The sequence below is a fragment of the Musca domestica genome, unplaced genomic scaffold, assembly GCF_030504385.1.
Source record: "Musca domestica strain aabys unplaced genomic scaffold, Musca_domestica.polishedcontigs.V.1.1 25, whole genome shotgun sequence".
Lineage (NCBI taxonomy): Eukaryota > Metazoa > Arthropoda > Insecta > Diptera > Muscidae > Musca > Musca domestica.
In genome coordinates, this window is record NW_026712277.1 from 6353664 (window position 1) to 6377387 (window position 23724).

Sequence of the window (23724 nt, forward strand, 5' to 3'; positions counted from 1 at the left end):
ACTATTCTCTGGCGATGACCTCTTTACAAAGCCACAAACAAATGTTAAAACTTAAATGGTCTTCACGTTTGGTAAACAAAGCAAAAAAACACTCAGAAAAACTTCCACCCTCCTCAATGTTCGGAAAAAAAATTTTGTTGCCTTCCTCTGGCAAACATTTTAATTTACGGCCATTAGAAACTCACCAGGAAGGGGGGTTCTAAAATGCATGGCAAATGCCACCATTCAAATAAAACTAAATTATCCGAAACTTGCAGTCCATAAAAAATGACCAAAAAAATCTATTCAATTGGTGACACGTTAAGGAAGGGGGGAGGTAAGAATGATGTGTGTGTGGGGGGTTGGAAGCTGCCACCAGATTTCTTCCAAATAAAAACCCATTGTCCACACAATTTTTCGGAAAGGCCAACACAAATTGTGTCTATTTTTATTGCCACCAACGTTAACAGCAGTTCGATTTGATTGAGGAACTCAGTGGCTGGTTAGATAAAGGAGGAGAGAGGGAGAAGGGGGGGGATTATGCCTTAAGGGCCATTGTTGTCTCCCCACTAGTTCTTGAAGGCTTTGACAAATCTTCTATTTATTGCCCGGGCAAATGCCGCTGTTTCTGAATGCCATACAAAGGTGCCGAATCGGTTGCTGAGAGTAGGCTGAGCGACAAAAGTGAGGTGGAGGGGGAGAATATTGTGGGATGCTTTTTCCTTTTTATTTTGGAGGGCATATTATTTGCCATGGCATAATGCCGTGAGGGGATGGATGGTTGGTTGTTGGTGTTTATGTCGTTCTTTTGTCTAAGGTGTGTCGTTTATGTCTCCTGTCGTAATGTTGTTGTTTTTTTTTTCTTTCTTTCTTTGTCGTAATGTTTATCTAAGAAATTGCCTTAAATTGTTTTTCTTTATTTTTGCTGTTTTTAATTTTATTCCCCAATCTAATCTAATGCTAACATATGGAGCTACAGGCAAGGGGATGTTGAATTAAGACAAATGGGCGACATCTGGAAGAAATTTCCAAGAAATTGAATGAGGGTATCTAACACTAGAAACCTCTCTAGAAACCTTCAATGGTGAGAAGACTCCAAATAGTGTCTTAACAATTTCAGAAGAAGATTTCTATGCCCAAAAACCCAAAAAGACTCCAAAAACCGGGCTCTAATAAATTTTTTTTATGTTTGGAATAACTTTTAGGCACCGTTCCCTCGAAGTCCTGAGAAGAGTAATTTTTAGGTAGAAGACCTGAAAAAAACCTTACAAATTTATCCTAGAAGATTTGAAAGAGCTCTGACACAAAAACCCTCAAAAGGTATACCAGAGAACGTTTTTTATGGTGTTCTAAAACTGGAAAAGATTTAAATGGTTAGAAGAATTCCAAAAAGTCTCTCCGAACATCGTTAAGGCTTTTACAAAGTCTCTATAAAGGCCTCAACTAAACTCTTAGAAGATTGTTTAAGATGCGCCTAAGAAGACCTTCAAAACGTCTACTAGAACATTTTTAAGAAGTTTGAACGCTAAAAAAATGTCATTATTTCTTCTTCTAGAAATCGTAATTATTCTTCTAGAATATCTCGTAGAACACGTTCATGAGGCGACTTTGATGAACTTCTAAAGGTCTCCAGAACGACCACGAAGATTATTTATATAAGGTCAATTTTTGGGTTCTCAATCTAAAATTGAAGGTCTTCTTGGACGTCTATAATAGATCTGCCATAGCAAAAATATATTCAAGAGATATCATAAAATACCCAGAAAGCCCACAAAAGGTCTCCTAATAGAGTTTTAAGAGACCTCTGAGAAGAACTTCAAAAGTTCTATTAAGAAACCCATGAGTGGCCTGTTATTAGAGCTTCAAATTGTCCTCCTAAAAGATCTTCAAAAGGTGTCTCAGAAGACTTTTGGAGGTCTATCAGTGCTAGAAAACCTTGAGGAGTTCTAATATTTATGAATGAAAACCCTTTAATCCCAGAGGAACTTGTAAATTTCTGCAAAGCCGAGAAATAGGCATTCTGTGTGCTTTAAAGGCATACCCTGTCTTTCAAAAACCTTCACAAAGCTTCCTAAAAGATCTATAATAGGAATCCTAAAAGACCTTAAAAATTTCTTCTCGAAAACCAAGAAGAAGTGCTTAGGTGGACCATGAAGCGACATTGAGAAAAAAAAGATCTTCAATGAACTTGAAAAAAAAAAACTTCCACAGGTCTTTTATAGCAAAAAGATCTTCAAGAGATAGCCCAAAATGCCTAGAAGGCCCCCAAAAAGTCTTCTAACAGCAAAAAGATCTTCAAGAGATAGCCTAAAATGCCTAGAAGGCCCTCAAAAGTCTTCTAACAGAGCTTTAAGAGACCTCCCAGAAGACCCTAAAAAGTTCTACTGAGATGCCAATAAATGCCCCCTCATGATCGCTTCAAATCTGTTTCCCTAAAGACCTTCGGAACGTCTCTCAGAAGACTTTCATGGGCATATCATCAGAGAACTCTTTTATTCTGGAGGACCTTTTAAATTTATTTCTTAGGTTATAAGATGTACTCTAAAAGACCTTAAGAAGTTCTCTTCAAAACCTTTGAAAATTCACCCAGAAGACTCTTTGAAAGTCTTTTATCAGGTCCGCTATGGCTATGAGATCTTTAATAGATAATTTATGCTGGAAGAATTAAAAATGTCCTCTAAAAAGAGCTTATAAAATTCCTCCTTGAAGACCCTCGAAAATTCTCCCAAAATTCTTATATATCAAAATATCCTTCATGGTGTCTTCGATGGTTACAAGTCCAGCAATTCTAGAAGACTGTCCAATCATCTCCTGGAGATAGGTATCCTCTTTATCCTATTTTATAGTATATTATGAAGACTATTAAGATGTCTCCTAGAGAAGATTTTCCTTCAAGTTTTTCATGAGGTCTCCTAGAAGACGTCCAAAAGATCTCTTCCAGGACCTTCAAGTAATACTTCGGAGATCGTCAAAAAGCTAACTGAACGATATTCGACATTCGTCTTAATAACTCTAAAGAATTATTATGGATCTGAAATATTTTCAATAGGTAACCGACAGCTCTAGAAGATCATCAAAAGATCTCCTGATAAGACTACCTCTATAAGACCTTTAAAAGTTCGCATTAAAGACCTTCGTAAACTCTCCCAGAAGTCCCTTTCCAAGTCTTTCTTTTTTATTCAATGGCTACAAGCTCTGCAATAGGTCTTGATATACTATCGGCCTTTTGTGACCTTCTGGTCGTCTGGGGATAGGTCTGATTTCATATCCTATTTTATTTAACTCAATGAAGACCTTCTAAGGATCTCCTAGCAGACGCTTCAAAGGCGCTCTTCCAGAAGACCTTGAATGGAGATTAGAGATTTTTAACAATAATCTTAAAATATAATTATCCTGAGAGATTTGAACTACTACGGATCTTTTATATCTAGAGGACCCTAGAAGTTCTTCACAAGGAATTCTATCATCTAGCTGTAGAAACCCTTTTGCAGATTTCTAACAGATCGTCTAGACGACTTTTACACCTAGAACACCTCGTAAAGGTATCCTACACCTAGAAGGCCCTCAAAAGCTAGTTCTTTCATATAGATATGCTATTGCAACAACCAGATATGCTTCTCCTTCTTTTAAACTGCACGTAAAAGATCTTCAAAAAGATTTCTATGGTTAGATGATCTTCTAAATGTTGACTAGGCCATCTGGAGTTTTTTTTTATAACCAGAAGACGGCCTAGAGGAGTTTTGTGCCTAGAAGGTCTCATAAAGACCCTCTGAAGAGCATCTTGTCTTAGAAACGTTTCTTAATCGAAGATAACTTCTTTCACACCTAGAAAATATTCTGAGAAGCCTTTCTAAAAATAATATCCTCTAAATTCCTTATATGTTTGAAGACTCTCTGGTGGTCGGTTAATCGTACAGATATTCAGGTCATTGGCCTTAAAGTTGTTTTAGAAGATTTCAACCAGATCTTCTTGACATCTTTTACACTCAGTAGACCTCCATTAGGTATTCCATCCATAAAAGGCCCAAAAAAAGCTATTTTATACATATAGACTTTTGTAGGTGTTATATGTCTGATCCTTTCCATTTGTACTTTACCTAAAAGACCTTCAAAAGGATTTCTACACCTAAATGATCTTCTAAATTTTTACTAGGTCATCTGGAGTTTTTTTTTTACACCTAAAAGACCTTCTAAATGTATTTTATCCCTAGAAGGCCTTTTAAAAGGCTTTCTGGCTTATACGACCCTCTGAAGGTTATCTATTCTTAGAAGAATTTCTGTATGAGGAGAGGGTCTCTCTTCCACACCTAGTAAACATTTTGAGAGTCTTTCTAATTATAAGATACTTAGAAATTTATCTATGGTTAGGGGTCGATCTGGTGATCTGTTAATCCTATTTATCTTCAAGACATAGACCTTAATGATCTGCTATCCATTGAAGACCCCTTAAGGGTCTTTTGTCTTTTAGAAACTCAATTTTTGTTTTTTTTTTTTTAAAGAAAGTTCCACAAGTTTGTCCGTTGACTGTTAATATCTCTCCCTAACCTTCACCTCCCAACGAACCACCCACATCCCCCCTTCATGTATGTCTGTGTGTAAATACGTAATATCGAATATGTTGTTTGCTAATACCATTGAGTACTCTTACATGTGTTTCTAAGTACTCTGGTATCTCAATGAGAATGGTACAGAGGAGAGACAGTGGGGGAGGGAGAGAGAGAGTGGCATGTGTTTGTTGATACTCTGTAATTACAGTGGGGAAATGGAGGTATTGGGTATGGAGATGTTATGTGAAACCTTAGCATCCCTCCCCCTCTCACTCTTTTCTCTCTGCTTAATAGAAAAGTGACTATTTACATTTCATTTTTCCCCAGAATATTTCCACTCAATGATGCTTGAAGTTTCATTTTCCCATTTCGTAACGCATTTTTCTTCATTTGCCTTTGATTTTCACTTTTAATTCATTCAAATAATTACAGAGCGGCGAAGATGGCTTTGTGTGTGTGCCAGAGTGTGTGTGTGCCAAGAGTCTTTTCATGCAGAGAGAACAAAGAAGACAAGAGTGACAAAGTGTGTCATTATCTCATTCAAGCTTGAAATCACAGAAAAAGCCACCACCTGAGAGGGAGACAATGCATGGTCGGTCGAGAAGGGGATTCTATGGAAAGTAATTTAAGGGATTTGCAAATATTCTAATCAATCAGTTTGTTATTGTGAGAGGGAGAGGGAGTGGAGAGAGAAATAAAATTGAGCCCGTCGCCAAGGCAATGTTATTTCTGAATAAGGGAATTAATTGTGGCGTGTGTGTAAATTAATTTCTTTCTCCGTTTTCTCTCTCCCCCCTCTATCTCTCTTCCCCACAAAGACTCTTTAAGCCTTAGAATACTCTTTGAAAACCCAATATCCATTTAAGTGTACGGAAATCTCCTTTACATTTAAACAACATTAAAATTGGATTTATGTTTCATGGCAGGATAAAAACATGAAAGAAAAAAAATTATAGGACAACACAACAACAGCCGAAGCAAAGACAAGACAAAATATGAAATCTAATAAGACAGCTCAGTGTGCTGTGCAACAGCAACAATGAATTCATTCAATGTCAGCAAAAATTTCATTCTTCCTTGCAGACCTTTCTCCTTCGCCTCGAAAGGGGTTTTGGAAAATAAACTTTGGTTGAGGCAACATTTTTCCAAGAAATGGAAACTTTGCAAACTACTGAATTCCTAACTAAACAACCAAACCAAGGAGAAGAACAAAAAAAAAACAGAAGAAGAACTCCAAGAAGTTCCAGTGCCAACAGGACGACAAAGTAAACAATGCAAGATCTTAGAAGAGGCTATATGAAGCACAGAACAAGGAAAAACAACAAGGAACCCTAAACTAACTGCAAAGAAGAAGTAACAAGAAGAAGAACACCAAACTTAGTTAGCTTCTAAAATATGTATTTACGACAACAACCAAAAATGCCAAGGAGAAAAACAACTCTGCGTGGAAAAAGAATAACAGAAGAGCCAAAGTTTCCACTGAAACATGGCATTGTAAACTTGAGAAAAGAAAAATGATATTTTTTTAGCAAAAAAAAAAAAAAATGGCAAGACAAAGGGTATATTTTTTTATTAGAAAAAAAACGACGTAATAACATTTTGAGTTGTCCGACAAAAAAAAAAAAAAATATCCCAGAATGTCAAATAAGGAGATGTTAAGGATTTGTCATTGAGATTCATTATTTCGGCTTGATTTCATTTGAGATATAAATATTAAGGATGTTTTTTTCGGGGAAAAGCTAAAAAGAAAATAGGGATTTAGAAGACTCATATGCCACATAGAGTTTATTTTACATGAAGGGTAAAAAAGGAAAAGAACGCAGATATAAGTTCGAGCACTTCCGTCAAGAATCTCATCTGTAATTGTATGATTTTTAATATTTAGTCCTGCAAGACATTAAAAAATCCAAGGTTTTAATGCTACCGGTCCTTACACAAATTCAAAAAAAAAAATTTGAAAAAAGTATTAAAAAATTATAAAAGGCTGATGGTCCTTGAAAAAAATTAAGAACAAACAAGTAAAAAAGCTGTAAGTTCGTCCGGGCCGAACTTTTAATACCCTCCACCATTTGGCACAAATTTGACAATTTCCAAAAAAAAAAAAAAAAAAACGTTTAAAATTCTGTTAAAATATTAAAAATACCGAATGCCTATACGATGACCTAGACCTGCATAGGCAACTTTTGTCATAAGTTATTACAATATTTAAATGCGAAACTTGAAGAAAAATCCGTAAAAAACGTAATAACACTTTGAATTGTCCGACAAAAAAAATCACAGATTGACAAATAATAGGGGTTTGGAAGGCGTATATGCCACATAAGGTTCATTTTACATTTGAAAGGGATAATAGAAGCAGCTAATTTGGTGGCAGTTTTTATAGCCTTTTTAGATGTAATTCGTTCGAATTTGAAACAATTATCATTTCTAATTCAAAATTTTAAATTTTTAACTCTATTTTTTTCATATTCATTTCGAATTATTTTATTTGAAATTAAAATTGCCAGATTAAAAAATTGAACTCTATATGATTTTAAATTTTCTGTAAGGACTTAATTTATATTTTTAGGAATTTCCAAGCATTACACCAGTAGAGGTAAGACTATTGACTAATAACTTGATCCCAGAAATAATATGTTTGCCGAATCTAGAAAAAAAATTGAAAAGTTTTAGACCATAAATTCGAAAATTATAAATTTCCTAGAAGCTTGGGAAGATCCTGTTACCAGATCTCAATAGTCCACGGAAAATTTATTTCCAAAAAAAATATTCTTTAAAAATTCCACAGTCGATTGTGGAAAATCTCCCATTTTAATTCTGAATGTCTGTAAAAAATGTTGCCTAAATTTTTTGAATTTACAAGCAGAGCTGCAAACGAATATTCGAAGGATATTTTTGTAGAGACCTGAAAGAAGGACTTTCAAAACCTAATATCGTGGGGGTTTATCATACTTTGTTTTTAATAACCCTTAAGGTGGCCGGCTTAAATCTTCGTCTGGCTTCTTCGGAAAAGAACAAAGGAGTCTAGGGCCAAAATTGAACTAAGTCAAACGAAAAGTCCTTTGTGATTTATGCCAACCGCCAAATTACGTTAAAAGGCCACGATATTAGGTTTTTAAACTCCTTAAATATTACTCTAAAGATTTTGGTCTTCACAAAAATGTCCTTAGAGTATTCGTTTACAGCTCTGCCAAAATTTTAGCTCTGTCGGTCCTTCCTTTTGCTTTAAAAATCCGCGACTTTGGCTCTATTGGTCCTTGGAAAATTATTTAAAATTATGTCTTAAAAGTCACCGATTCAAGTTCTGCTTGTCTTTGAAAAAATATCCTTATAAACTTCACAATTTGAGCTCTCCTGGAACATTTAAAATTTAGCTTTTGTGACTCAAAATTGCAAGTTCAGCTCTGTAGGTCCTTAGAAATGTCTGTCTATAAAATACACGATTTCATCCCTGGTGAACCTGAAACAAAATCCCCCCTAAAAATCGACGATATCGGCCTTGTTGTTACTTGAAAATAGTCTTAAAATACCTGTACTTCCGCTACCTTATTTCCTTTAAAAAAAAACTTTAAATTTGCCGATTCCAACTCTGCTTGTCCTTGAAAAAAATTAGGATTAATTTCACAACTTTAACACAACTTTGGTCCAATTTTTTTATTTTATTTTTTTTTTATTTATTTTATTTATTTATTTATTTATTTTATTTTTTTTTATTTATTTATTATTATTTTATTTTTTATTTATTTATTTATTTTTTTTTTTTGTTTAATCTATATTTTAATTTCTTTTTCTGATTTCATCGATTCCAACTCTACTTGTCCTTGAAAAAAAATTTCCTTATAAATTTCACAAATTTAGCTCTCTTGTCCACAATGAAATACTGCCTTAAATCAACTCGCTTCCATCTCTGGCGTTCCTGGAAATAAATTTTCCCCCTAAAAATAACCAATTAATCCTGTTTGTCCCTGAAAAAAATATTGGGAAAAAAGGTCTTAGAAGATCTTAGATTTCACTTCTGTTGAATATCTTTCTTAAAAGTTCACGTTTTTTTTTTTGTCCGAAAAGCATTTGACGTTTTTAATTATATATTTTTCTTATAATTTTAGAAGACATTCTGAAGCAAAAAATTAGAAAAAATCTGGGTATTGTCCCTAAAACTGGTCCTTAAAGGATGGTAGGATTATGTTCGTTGAATTAATATCAAATTTTTGGATAAGGTCCTTGTGGTAAGTTCCTGAAATTTGTATTCTGATAATCGTTTAAACAATCCTAGACCTTCCAGACTTCCAGAAAGTCCTTGAAAAATATCTAAAAAAATCCACGACTCATTCTCCAGGTTCCTGTTCCATAAAAGCCACGAGCGAGCTGAAGGTGCTTAAATAGATTTACTTAGAAATACCTAATTTCAGCGTCCATGGCATTTTTTTTTAATTAATTTTAGTTTAGTTGACTTAAACTTAATTTTAGTTGACTTAAATTTTGTTTTAACACTGCATCCAATTCCAATTCCATTTCCATAAACCCCAGTTCCTTTACAAAAAATACTTCCATCCACAACAACCACCCCCTACAAAATTGGCAATGTCATTTTAAAAATTCTTTAAATATTCACAACTCAACTACCGAAATAAATAACCAAAAAACAACAAAAACAACAACAGAAAACCTTTCAAAAACTCATTCGTATTTCATCAAAAAAAAGAAAAATAATGACCCAGGACCCAGTCATTGAGCATGATGCGATGGAGCTAGGGCATGAATCCATCCATCCATCAGCAGAGCCATCTTCGTCTCCATTTATCTTAAGCTCATAAATAAAGCATTTGTGTAATTTTTACTGGTATCTGAAACATGGCTATCGCCAGCACGAACATCATAACGAATTTATTTTGTCTTTTCAAAACATTTGCAACTTTTCCATGGCATTCGATTTTTTTTTTTTTTTTTTTTTTTGTTGCCTCTCCCTCCCTCTCTCTCCTGACAATCCTGCCAACTTTCCGAAAACACCAACAAGAAAAAGAAGGAGCCAAAGCCGAAGAAACATAAGGAAACAAGCAATCTTTCGTTGGCATGCCGTTCTTTTTTTTTCTGATTTTTATTTTCAATGTCTGTTGGTTTTTCTAGAGGCTGTCTGCCAGCCAAGCAGCCAGCCGGCCTATCGGCTTGCCAGCCAAATGGCCAAGGCAGGAAGAGCCTCGGAGAGAATGAAAAACACTGAAACTGAAATCAAGACAAGAATTCGACAAATTGCTGCTATTTCCAAAAGTAATGTTGTTTGTTGTAATCGTGATTGTGGTTGTTGTTGTTGTTGTGAGGACTTTATGAAAATCAACATTTGAATTCAAATAACAGTTCTCTTTGTTTGTGTGTGAGACATTCACTCAGACACACTTTCAAACAAACCAATTCTCTAATTTTATTGTTTTCTCTTCCCTCTCCCTTGTGTGTGTGGTGATGCTCTCCATTTGTAGCCAACAACAACAGAAAAAAATCAAATAACTGATAAACAGGAAATATACTCAGGAATACAAAAAAAAAAAAAAATGCCAACAAAAACAACAACTACGGTGACTACCACTACCAAAACGGAAGTAAATATAACATTTTCTTTCAACGCCTGAATTGTTAAGCTTTTGTCTGGCTGGAGGTCTGTCTGTCTCTGTGTCTCCTCTCAAAATTGATATGGCTTTTGGAGTGTCAATGCATGGGTGTAAGAGTGTGTGTGTTTTTAGTTATTCGATTGTGTGTGTCTGTAAATATTTCCTTTTATTCCTTTAAAGTATTTCTGAGATTTATTTGACGAAACTGAAAAAAAACATGTTAGGGATAAAAATTTACTTTTTTTAGGGATTTTCTTGATTATTGTGGTAAATTTTTGGAATTATCAAGGCATTTGTGAAGAAAGCCCACCAGAGAGGGAAGGGGATTATAATTCAATTTGCTGGACAAGATGGAGAAAAAAAATCATAGGACTATTGAGGACATTTTTATGACCTACAAATGAATATTTCATTTAAGGTAACCAAAGAGAATTTTAAAAATTTATTTCAAGGACGATTAGAAATATTTTTATATATTTTTTTTTTAAATTTGTAAAAAATACAAATATTAATTGTTGATTTTGTAAAAAGTATTTTATTCAAGGACCAATTCCGTATGGACATTTAAAGCAGAAATTTTCAAAGGCCAGTATAACGTATTTTTTTTTTTTTTTTTTTTTTTAAATGGCCAAAGGACCTCCAAACGTGTATTATTTCAAAATGCAATTTTAAAACTGATAAAGAAACTTTGATTTTTCACAACCACGTAATGTCTGTGTAAAGAAAAATTTTCAAAAACCCGCTGACCTATCAACCATAATTTTTTAAAAGATATTTTTTAAGGGACCAAAATTTAAAAGTTTTTTTTTTCAAGGATCATAAAAAATAATTTAATATTTTTTTTAAATTTTAAGATTTAAAAAAAATTTTAGGGCCACAGAAACTTGGACATTTTAATGAATACCTCTTTTTTTCAAGGACCAATACAATATGGATTTTTAAATAAATATGGCCCGAGGAACCTTCAAACGTTTTTTTTTTTCAAAATACGGTTTTAGAACTGAAAAAGAAAACTTGAATTTTTCACGACGACGTGATGTCTGTCTAAAGAATAATTTTAAAGGACCCACTGACCTATAAACAATATTTTTTTTAAAGGGACAAGCTGAGCAACTGGTTTGGGATTCGAAAGATCTCTTTTCAAGGATGAGTAGGTCTATTGACGTGGATTTTCTAGAGATTACTACTAGAAATGTGGACTTTCTGTGGTTTTTTTTTTTTTAAAGTCTAGCACGCCAACAAACGTGGACCCTTTAAAAAATTTATTTAATTTAAACAATTTTTATAAAGGTCCGGCAGGACAAAAAAAAACGTGTTTTTTTAGTCCAACAATAAACGGGGATTTTTTAAGACTTTTTTGAAGGGCAGCCAACTAGGATTTCTTAAGAATTTTTCCTCCGATCAATGGAGCTACAAAAAAAAATTGTAATCGATTTTTTAAAGGACAGTCCTGTTGGTTGGACCAATTTTGATTTTTTAGGACAACATTTTTAAATGGCCTAGTTCAACAATAAAAGTGGATTTTTTAAGACTTTTTTGAAGGGCAGCCAACTAGGATTTCCTAAGAATTTTTCCACGGATCAATGGAGCTACAAAAGAGGATATTTATTATTTTTTTTTTTAAGGACCTTCCTGTTCGTTGGACCAATTTGGATTTTTTAGTAATTTTTTTTTCAGAAGTCAGCAGGTACTTTTAAGAATGTATTTTCAAGGACCAACACGACACTTTAGTACCTGCAGGAAAACAAGAATTTAACAAATTATTTCAACAAAAGCTGACAAAAATCGTAGATTCCTTAGGGATTTTTATTGACCTGCAAGACAATAACCTTTGATTCTTATTGATGATTTTAAGGACCAAAGGATAAACGTGGGTTCTTAAGAATTCCTTTTCAAGTTGAGATTTAGCAGGACATCGAACTTGGATTTTTTTTAAAGAAATAGCAAGGCAACTTATTTGGATTTTTAAAATGTTTTCAGGTAGCTGCAGCACAATTATCTTGGAATTTTAAAGAAATTTTTGAAGAAGCAGCACTAGAAGAAACTTGAATTTTTAACGATTTTTTTTCTCAGGGAACAGCAGGACAAGAATTTTAAAATATTTTTCGCTAATTAACAAGACAGCTGTCATTTATGTTATAAAAAGCTGTTTTTTAAATATCGACAGGACTAAAAGAACTTAAATAGACCTCAAGGACGTGAGCTTTTAAGGCTTATTATTTTTGTTAATTTTTATTTATTTATTTATTTATTATTATGATGATGATGATGATTATTATTATTATTATTATTATTATTATTATTATTATTATTATTATTATTCTTATTATTATTATATTATTATTATTATTATTATTATTATTATTATTATTATTATTATTATTATTATTATTATTATTATTATTATTATTATTATTATTATTATTATTATTATTATTATTATTATTATTATTATTATTATTATTATTATTATTATTATTATTATTATTATTATATTATTATTATTATTATTATTATTATTATTATTATTATTATTATTATTATTATTATTATTATTATTATTATTATTATTATTATTATTATTATTAATTTATTTATTTATTTATTTTTTTTTTTTTTTGAAGGACAAGACTTAAAAAGTTTTTTTTTTAAATTTCAGAGACCAACTGGACGGGTATTTTTAACAGGACAAAAAATATTTTCTGTATATTTTGCATTTCATATATCGGTTTGGATTGGACGTGAATTTTTTTCAAAAGTCAAAAAAATATTTTAAAAAATATTCTTTCAAAACGAAAAAAAAAAACCAAAAAAAAATTAAGAACCTTCAAGGGAGGACTTTTAGACCTTTTTTTTTAAATCCAATTCCAACAATCTGTGAATTTCAAAGAAGCTACAAAATATATTCTGTCATTTCCGATTTATTTCTAGTTTTGAACTGGACGTGGATTTTTTTAAAGATTTTTCCAAGCCGACAAACAAAAAAAAAAATGTCAAGGACCTTCAAAAATTGAATATTTTCAATATTTTGCAAGGACTCGAAAAGTGGATTTTGAAATTAAATTTTTCCGGATCTTTGGCCATAACATTTGGGCTAACATTGAAAAGGAAATCTTTATAAATTCAAGGTTTTCGAGGAAACTGAAACTGCATTTTTATGTCTTTATTTTTAGGATAATAAGAAGAATTAAGTGGACATCAAACGTAAATTATTTAATTTTTTTTTTCACTGATAAGCCGAACAAATAGAATGTAGTCCCTGAAAAAATATTAAAAAAAAAACTCCACTCCATATAAAATAAAATAAAATAATTCGGTTGAAAAAACCGCCAAAATTAAAAAAAAAAATCCGAATATCCTGTGTTGCAGTTATATAGGATTTTAAGAAAACGTGGTCATCTACATCCAATTATCTGCCAGAGTAGATAATCACCATTACGAACTCAAAACACCAAGTTAGAGATAAATCTGTTAAAAAACTATTAGCTAAAATCATCAAAATATCGAATATTGGGAGGTACTGTGATATGGAGGATATACGAAGGCCTAGGCAACTTTCCGTCACAGGAAGTAGTACGCATTACGAAATCCTAATACCAAATTTGAAATAATTCAGGCAAAAAGTGTGACATAAATTGTCAAATCATTAAAATACCGAGAATCTGGAGGTACCGTTATATGGGTACCGTTATTATGGACTATACCACAACTCGAACCTATGTAGACACTACTATACAAGGATGTTTCCTACACACTGGGAACTCAGAAGGCCAATTTACAGCAAAATTGGGTTAGAATTGTGAATAAAAAAAATCACAGAGACCATAAAACCAAGGGTACAGTCGTAAGGGGCTATACCGAAAGTCCGGCAGACCTAAAAAACATTTGAAAAAAATGTTGTCCACCTACTTCATTTCGTGCGGAAGCTAGAGGCAATTTCCCCACACGGCAGACAGGCAGGCTTTGGAGAGTATAAAATATGCATTTCGAGGTGTTACGAAAAAAATAAAGCTAAGGACCTCATCGTAAACTCTCCTTCAAGTAAGGCTGTCTATTTCCACTCTCACAACTATGTTCGTTACCAGGGCCAGATTTTAAAGTATTCTGCATCAAAAAACTTTAAAATTTGAAATTTTTTAAGAAAATTCTGTACATCTCCTCCACATGCTTAAAATAGTGTTCGAAATTTCTACAACATCCGAAATCAATTTAAAAATTAACAGCTCCAAGGTCAGCCCCCAAAAAAAACTATTCTTATCTAAAATTCATGATAGCAATTTCACCAACTAAAACATAACATCGAAACACATCAAAATCTTGTTAAAACTTTCATTAGTTAAGTGGCTCTGTAAAACAACAACAACAACAACAAAAGACCTCAAATGAGCTTTTAATTTTCGTATGCAAAAAATAAGTCCCGAAAGGTCGAAAAACTTCTAAACTACTACTTTTCCGTTATTGGCAATTCAAGGGTGAAAAAGGGGCATTTTCTTGGCCTAAACGAATCACTTGGTGTGTAAAGTGATCTCCATTTTATCACTTAACTTTCACTTTAAAAACAATTTTTATAATCCTCTGAAAATAAAAGCAAAAAATGGGAATCTTGTTACATTAAGCTGCCTTTTGTACCATAAGGAAAGAGGAAGACGGGAGGGGAAGGGAAAGAGGGTGATATTAAAATCTAAATTCCTTGCTCTCCACTTGATATGAGAGGCTTTAAAACTGAAGGCATTTTTTTTCTCCTTTTGCTACTAAGTGGCCATATGGCAGTAGTTTTACCTCTGCAATAATAAGATTTTATGGTGTAACCCATTTTCTGTAGAGGATCCGCTCTGTTCCCGCACAAAACATTGCCTTACATTTTATTTATTTTTTTTTTTTTTCTTCAAAGGATATAACCCAGTAAAGGCTGAATAGAAGGCTGAAGGGGAAAATAATCTTTTTTCAACTCTAGAAAATAACAAGAAAAAGAGGAAGATATTCTGGAGCAGTATAAGGCTAAGGATACGGATGGGGATAAGGAGGAAGGCAGCCTACCGGCATCAACAACACCATCAGCCCCAGTGCCATCCATTGCCAGCCTTTGAATGTAGGTTAAACACGTACAAATCGCATTATGTACTAAAAAAGAGTAGACCTTTTTATTATGGCATGTATGGCTATGTATGTGTGTGCCTCTGTGTGTGTGTGTGCGAAAAAGAGTGCAAGGGTATGTGGGAATGGTAACAACATCCGGTTAGAAAATAAAATAATCTTTAAAACATTCCCTTAGTAGGTTACACGGTGCTTTGCTAAGAGGCCCAACATTGTTGCCTTTCAAACATATGGCTGTTCTGTTTGGCTTTCATCCTTGAAGGAATGAAAGGAGGAGAGAAAAACAAAAACGGTTTTATCCTAGAAGAGGAATTACTTGAATGGCAACAGGAGCACATACACAGACTCAGAGAGGCAGACATAATAAAAGCAAAGGCGTCGGAATTGGAGATTTTGGGAGGAGGAGAATTAAAAAATCAACTATTTTTTCATAGAAATTCAAACAAAGGACTTTTTGGAAAAAAATATACGTTTCTTACTCTGACAGTCCTTGAGTAAGTTTTTTCGCCCAAGTTTTCCCAACAAAAAAAATTAAAAAAATCCAATTTTTCGGTTTTCAAAAAAAAAAAAAAAATTGAAAAAAAATCAAAGGACTTCCAGTGAAAAATCACAGTTTGGGCCCTAAGAGGCCTTCCGGAAGATTTTTCGCTCATTTTTTCCCAACAAAAAAATTAAAAATTTCAAATTTTCCGATTTTCAAAAAAAATGAATAAATAAATTAAAGAAAATTCAAAGGACTTCCAGTGAAAAATCACAGTTTGAGCCCTGAGAGGTCTTCAGGAAGTTTTTTCGCTCAAGTTTTCCCAACAAAAAAATTAAAAAATTTCAAATTTTCCGGTTTTCAAAACAAAAATTTTGCAAAAAATTAAAGGACTTCCAGTGGAAAATCACAGTTTGGGTCCGAGAGCCCTTCAGGAAGTCTCTTCGCTCAAGTTTTCCAAAAAAAAAAAATTCAAGTTTTCCTGTTTTCAAAAATATGAAAAAAATCAAAGGACTCTCTGGAAGGACAGTGAAAAATCACAGTTTGGGCCCTGACAGTTCTTCAGGAAGTTTTTTTTCCAAAACACCCAACTTTCTCCCAGAAAAAAATTAAAAAATCCCTAAGTTTACGGTTTTCAAAACAAAAAAATCAATAAAAACCTTGAAAAAATAATTCCCATATATTTCTTGAAATACATCGTTTTGGAAAATCAACCTTTCCCTTGTTTTGTTTTCTTCATGAAGTCCTCAAAAATATTATTTAAAATTACCCTTTTTGCAAAAATATTGAAAAAACTACACTAGAACTCTCTGAAAGTCGTAGGAATACTTTCTTTAAAAAAATCCATTTCTTTAAGGCTGAAAGTCCGGCTGAAAGTCCCCTTAAAACATATCCTGTAGCCCATAAAAAATTAAACATTTCTATTCAAATATGTATCTAGAGTAGCTGGACTCAGAGGCCTCTACTATTGAGTAGTTGATACAGAGATAACCCTAAGTTTGCTGATCGCAGAGACCTCCACCGTCGAGTAACTAGTCTGCGAAACCTCTTCTATAGAGTAGCTGGCCTTAAAGGCCTACACCGTAGAGTAGTTGACCTCAGAGACCTTTAATGTAAAGTAGCCGCCCTCAGAAGCCTCCACTGTAGAGGAGTTGGCCTCCGAGGCCACTTCAGTAGAGTAGCTGACTTCAGAGCCCAGTACAATGGAGTAGCTAGCCTCAGAGCACTCTACCGTAAAGTAGCTGGCATCAGAGAGGCCTTTACAGAAGAGTGGCTGGCGTTAGAGGCCACTGCAGTAGAGTTGAATGTCTCAGAGGCCCCTATTGTAAAATATTATCTGCAGAGGCCCCTACTGTAGAGTAACTGACTGGCTGACTGGCCTCTACTAAATAAAAACTGGCCTTAGAGGCTTCTACTGTGGAGTATTTGGCTTCAGAGGCCTATGCTATAAAGTTGCAGACTTCAGAGGGCTTTAGAGTAAATTAGCTGGCTTTACAGGCATCTACAGTAAAGAATAATGCATCAAAGGCCTACACAACAGAGTAGCTGGCCTCAGCAACCTTTACCTTAAAGTAGCTGGCCTTGGAGGCCTCTACCGCAGACTATTTGGTCCCAGAGTCCTCTACCGTAGAGTAGATGGCCTGTTAAGTAGATGGCCTTAGAAGCCTCTACCGAAAAGCAGCTATTATAGATGGTCTCAGATGACTTCACTGCAGAATATCTGGCCTCAGCGGCCTCCATAGTAGAGTAGGTGGCCTCAGAGACCCCCAGCTGGCTTCAGCAGTCTTTACCTTAAAGTAACTGGCCTCAGAGGCCTTTACAGTGCAGTAACATGCCTTAGAGACATCTACTGTAAAGTAGCTGGCCCTAGAGACCTCTACCGTTAAGTAGCTGACATCGGAGGTCTCTAATGTAAAATAGCCGGTCTGAGAGGCTGGGCTCAGACACCTCTAATGCAGAGTAGCTGGTTTCAGAAGCCACTTCTGTAGAATAGCTGGCATTAGGAGCCTCTGCTGTAAAGTAGCTGGCAAGTCATAAAACCCTTTAAAACATTTATGAATTGTCCTTATTTATGTGGTCTATTGGGCCCTTTTAAAATACCCTTCAAAATCAACGTTTATGGGGTTCCACAGCCTTTGGAATTTTTGTAAAAAATTTGGCTTAATGCGGCTTCAGTTCCTTTAAAACGTATCCTTTAACAGTCCACGCTAATAAGTCTTAAAATCCATTAAAACATTTATGAATAGTCCACATTCTTCGGGTCTATAGGGCCCTTTAAAAATATCCTTAAAAATTAACGTATAAGGAGCTGCTTTGGAACTTTTGATTATTTGGATTTGAAACACATCCTTAGAAATTCCAGGGTTATGAGTCTTAACTTCCTATAAAACATTTATGAATGGTCCACATTATTGGGTCTATAGGGCTCTTAGGAATATCCTTTCAAATCTACTTTTATCGAGCTCTACATCCTTTGGAGCTTTTGTAAAAAATTTGGGTTTATGCGCCTACAAGCCCCATAGAACATATCCTTATAAATTTCAGGATTATGAGATTTAAAATCGTTTAAAAAAATTAATGAAAATTCCTTGCAAAATATCCTTTAAAATCGACCTTTATGGGATTCTACATCCTTTGGAACTTTTGTAAAAAAAATTACCGCAGTCACTGTGAAACATATTCCTTAAAAATTCACATTTCTGTAATCTAAGATTTTTTTTTTGCCTTTAAAAACCCTCGTTTATGGCACCAAAGACCCTGAGGAAATATCTCATAAAAATCACGTTTATGGACCTAAGGGTCCTTTGCTAAATATTCTACAAAATTCTAAATTTTATTTAAAAAAAATAATCTTTTGAAAACTATTCCCTAAAAGACATTTGATAGACCCTCAAAATATCCTAAAAAATGCAAGTTACAAATAAAACGAAAGTGTTCTTAAAAAATCCCGAAAATTTTTCGCCCTTGAAAAATGTTCTTAAATTTTAGGTTCTTGGAAAAAGGTTCAAATGTCGCTTAAAAATCTATATTCTCTATCTTCTCTCCCTACGTCCCTGCCACCAACATAAACTCCTCCATTGACGATAGTACAAATGTATTTAGCTGCTTGAAGGAATAAATGAGTGACGATGTGAGTGTGGGTTGCAATGAATGAAAGTCTGTCGCTCGCAAAAAAAAAGGAAAGGAATGCTAAGGAGCGCCTCAAGCTAGAAAAAAGGTCACAATCCTTTATTTACTTAAGAATGAAGAATTTATCAAGAAAATTAGTGTATGGAGGGAATTCGCAGAAATTTTGAATGTCTAGTTGTTTTTTTTTGCAAGTTTTTCTAGTTAATGATATGAAAAATGAATTTTGGCTGTGGTAGCAACAAAATTAGCAAAAATAGGAATTTTTCGGAAAATGTTTTTTACAGAGTATTCCTGTAGATTGACCTCTTATAGGATTTTTAATGAAAATGAAAAAATTGAAATTACGGTGGCGTATAATTAATATTAATTACAAGGGTCCAGGTTGCGTATACTTAATAAGCTCTTTTTCTATTTTATATTGAGTATACGACCAATTAGATCGTAAACTAATTAGATTAGATAGAAACCCAAGGATTTTTAAAATCTTACCGGTATTCCATTTAAAAATAAACGATTTGAGATCGAAGTGTCCTCCAGAAAATATCCCTGAAAATGTCTATATTTATGTCCAATGACAATGTTAGGTCTTGGAACCTAAAAAATACTCAAATAAAATATTCAATAGGGCTCGTAACCTATTTTCCAAAAATATTATTGCTATCTAATAAAAAAAAGTCCGACCCGAAAATCCTACAAAATCCATCATTTGAAGCCAGAGAGTCTCTTCAAAATATTTTTAAAAAATAGAAGTTTTGAAGTCTAAGGTCAAATTCTATATTTCGAAAGTCTGTTGGTCCTTCGGAAAAAATGTTTATTTTGAAATCTGTTTGTCATTTATTTTTTAAAGTCATTATTTGAGGCCTAAGAGTCCTGGAAGCATCTAAAATTTGTGCTTTCAAAACAATGCACTATTTAATGTTTTAGGTCCTTGGCCCTTCCAAAAATGTATCTGATTCAGGGTTAAAGGCACAAAGGTCTAAAAACACAGCATTTGAAAGCTGTTGAACCTTCCCAAATATTCCTAAAAATTAGTTTCGCAGTTATATCTTTGGCTTAGAGAACCTTAGGCCATTTGAAAATAATTAAAAACATTTTTTTTTGAACTTAGCCCTTTCAACAAATATTACAATTATTATTGGTTTTTTAAATCTATATCGTTTGAATCCTATAACCATAGGGAAATTTTTCTCAAAAAAAAAAAAAAAAAAAAAATACGTTTGAAGGTATTTTTGGTCTCATAAAAAAAAATATTCCTAAAAAATCAAGGATTGGGGCTTTGGGGATCCTTGCAAAATGTTCGCAAAAAATCCAAAGTTCGAACCTTTTTCGTCCTTTGAATAATATTTTTAAAAATTTACTTTTTGATGTCTGTTACGCCTTCCACAAATATTTAAAAAAAAAATGGATTTTAGATATTTTAATTTGTGGAACAACATTTGTAAACAAGTCAACCTTCTGAATTCTTTTGTTAAATAAATTAAGAGCCTTTTGGCTGCTTGAAAAAATATTTTTACAAATCGACGTTTAGAGGACAGTTGATCCTGTGAAAAATATTTTTTTAAAAAAATCCACATTTTTAGTTTTTTTTTTGTCCCTGAAAAGGACTTTGAGGGACTTTTATGGAACAACTCTGAAAATACTCGATAGAAGCCCTATGTAGACCTTCTTTGAAGATCTTTGAAGGTCTCTGATAGAATTCCTTTACAAGGCTTCTGAAGGTCTTTATGGATGATTTTTGAAGGCTGTCTAAGAGGCCTCCTATTGAAGCCCATTAAAGACCTTGGGTAAAATGTCCTTTAAGGCCTTAAATTGATATCTTTAAAGGTGTACTATAGACGCTTTTTCCATGCCTACTAATAAAGTTTAAAAGGCCCTTTGAAGGACTTCAATTACATATTTTTGTTGGTCTTCTAAAGAAGCCGCATGTAGACTTTTTAAAGCAGCTATCTAGAGTCTGTGATAGTATCCCTTAAAAGGGTTATATTCTTTTTAATAGGCCATCGAAGTTCTTCTATAGAAGGCCTTTAAAAGTCTTCTCTTAAAGATTTTTAAAAGAATTTAAATATGCCACTGTAGCCTTTGAAGAACTTTGGTTACTGAGCTTTAAGGCCTTATATTGAAACCCTATTGACAGAAACCTTTTCCAGACCTTTAATTAAAGACATTTTAAGGACCTTCCATTTAAACCCTTTAAGGGAATTCTTTTGAAAAAAAAGAATAATAATAGAATAACTTCGGTTACTGAGCTTTTAGGCCTTATATTGACACCCTACCTATAGAAGCCTTTTCCAGACCTTTGATTAAAGTCGTTTTAAGGACCTTCTATTGAAGACCTTTGAATGAATTCATTTGAAAATAGAATACTTTGAAGGACTTCCATTAGAGGCTTTTAAAGGCCTTCCATTGAAGATCTCCGTTGAATCCTTATTAAAGTCTTCTGTACGATTAGCAGTATAAAACCTTCAATAGAGACTATTAAAGACTTTTGATAGAAGCCCTATGAAGTCCTTAGACCTAGCATTGAAGACCTTTAACAGCCTTCCATGGCTCTAGAAGCTCTTTAATGACCCTCGATAGACTTCCATTAATTAACTTTGTTCGCAGCTTGGTAATGTCTATCTATCGAAAGCCTTCAATCCTTCAAAAGCCTTCAATTGAAACCATGTGCGGTATTCTGTTGAAGGTTTTTGGGCCCATTGAAGAGCTTTTATAAAATTGTTTAGCAGGCTGTTAACGAGATCCAATGTAGATCCTCTTCTGAAGCCCATAAAAATTCTGTAGAAAATTCTTGGATTACTTCAAAAAAATAACCCCTTGAAGACCTCCTATTTAAGTCATTTAAATTATTTTTCTTGAGCCCTTTCAAAGGTTCATAAGTAAAGCACTTTGAAAATCTTCCATTGGAAATTGTAACCCTTTTAAAATCTCGTTAAAAAATTTCTAAAAGATTTCTATTGAAAATAGGCAGTTGAAAGCAGCATTTCCCATTCGAAGTATTTTTTTTTTTTTTTCTTTTTTTGAAAATCAATTTTTCTCAATCCTCCACTTACCTATTGTCTTAGTCCATTGTGCTGTAGGCCGCCAGTCGGGATAGTGTTTGGGAAACAATTCCCTAGTCCAATAGGTGTGCAGGACAACTTTGTAGATTGCCAAACGATCTACGGTGCAATCGCTGACCGGAGCTGGTTGGGTGGGGGCTGAGCCCAACGCCGGAGTTGATGGCGGTGCCGAGTTAATATCCCGGTTATTGTTGTTGTTATTGTTATTCGGCGAGGTATAATATAAGTTACGTGTATTCACGGCCGATTGATAATATGGCACTTCACGTTGTTGCTGCTGTTGGCTTTGGTTCACTTGCGGCAATTGATTTTCAATGGTGTACGAATAAATGGAAGGACTCGAAACATAACCACCATTGGCGGTGAAATAATTGCCGCCATCGAGGGCAGAGGGAGCCGCCAGCACCCAGCAGGGTAGGAGGGCAATGAGAAAGAGAAGTAATTGCATTGTGGACATTTTCAGGGCGGGAGGTTTTTTCATGACGTGTTTTTTTTTTTAAAAAAGGAGAGAACAAAAAATAATTTGGAAAATTGAAAGGGAGGATTTTCCTAGAGCAGGGGGTCTTCAAAACTTCTTCCAAAGGAATTTATTGAGTTGCTGTTGCTTGTAAATTTTACTCAATTTCAATTTTGTGATTTGTAGCTTTTCCTCGAATTTCCCTAGGTTTTTTTCTTTAAATTTATTTTTTTCACGTTCTGTTTTAAATCGATTTATGTTTTACAACTTCTTCTTTACGTTTACATTTTCCGTTTTAAATGGCCCGTTCTGCGTTCTGCCTTGTAAAGTTACAAATTTAAATGTCACTTGTTTTTTTTTTTTTTTTTGGTTTATGTTGTTGTTGCTCTTTTTTTACGTGTTGCCGGTTTCTACGCACTCCCTGTCAATCTGGCTAATGACAGCCATTAACATTTGTTTATTTTTGTTATCCCGATTTTTTCTTTCGGTTCACCTTATCACCTCGCAAGGTGTTTGATGTACAACAAACGTCGTGGTTGTTGTTTTTGTTGTTGTTAAGTTAAAATTCGTTAACACTTTAAGATTGAACAATTGATTAATTTTTTTTTAATTTCGAATTTTTAAATTTATTTTTTTTTTTTTTTTATTTGAAAATTTTTCGTTTAATTTTTCTTTTCGTTTCAAAAATTTTATTTTTCAATTTTTTTGACTTCGTTTTCGTGTTTTTCTTTTTTTTTCTGATTGAAAATTTTAATTCCTTGTATTTTTATTTAGTTTTTTCTTCAAAATAGAAAAATTCGCTTTTAAGAGAGACCTCAAAACATCCGTTTCCAGACCGTCCGCATCCGTTAAAGTTTCGTTTCATACTGAATACGAAACATTTTCATCTTTCACTATTTTCCCTTCGAAAAGGCTTCTGCTGCTATACAATTTAACCCGGTAGATGGCTGTGTGTGCCGGTATCCATGTGTGTATGTGTGAGAGTGTGTGTGCGTGGCACCCACAAACACTCTCCGTGCGTGTGTTTGATCCATTGTGGGACGAGAATTGGGGGGGCAACACAATATTTATGTTTCAATTTCATTTTTCGAACATACTCTCTTTCTCACTCTCTCTCTCTTTCTCATTCTCTGGACTCTCAGCTCTCATTGCTTTGAACAAAAAATTCCCCCATTGTCCAATGGAAAATAACGGGAAATAAATGTGTGTTGCTTGGTATTTGGTTTGTTTGTTATTTATTTATGGTCTCTCTCTCTCTCTCCTCTCACTCTCATTTATCCCTCTCAGCAACATCATAACTCAGAGTAAGTTCTTTGTCTGTGTATTTTATAACACTAACCGCCTGTTGCCTTGTTTCTCAACATTGTTATTAAACTGT

At 33.7% G+C, this 23724-nt stretch overlaps 1 protein-coding gene across 1 annotated transcript in view; it reads right to left on the bottom strand.

The window, feature by feature from the left end:
* The window catches only part of LOC101896250 (spondin-1), a 109166-nt gene extending 85942 nt beyond the window's left edge, over nt 1-23224 (bottom strand). Inside the window, exon 1 of the mRNA XM_059123644.1 lies at nt 21881-23224. Within this exon, the coding sequence (XP_058979627.1) occupies nt 21881-22370 (490 nt within the window). The 5' untranslated portion in view covers nt 22371-23224. The remainder of the gene's footprint in view (nt 1-21880) is intronic.
* Nucleotides 23225-23724: the final 500 nt, after the last annotated feature.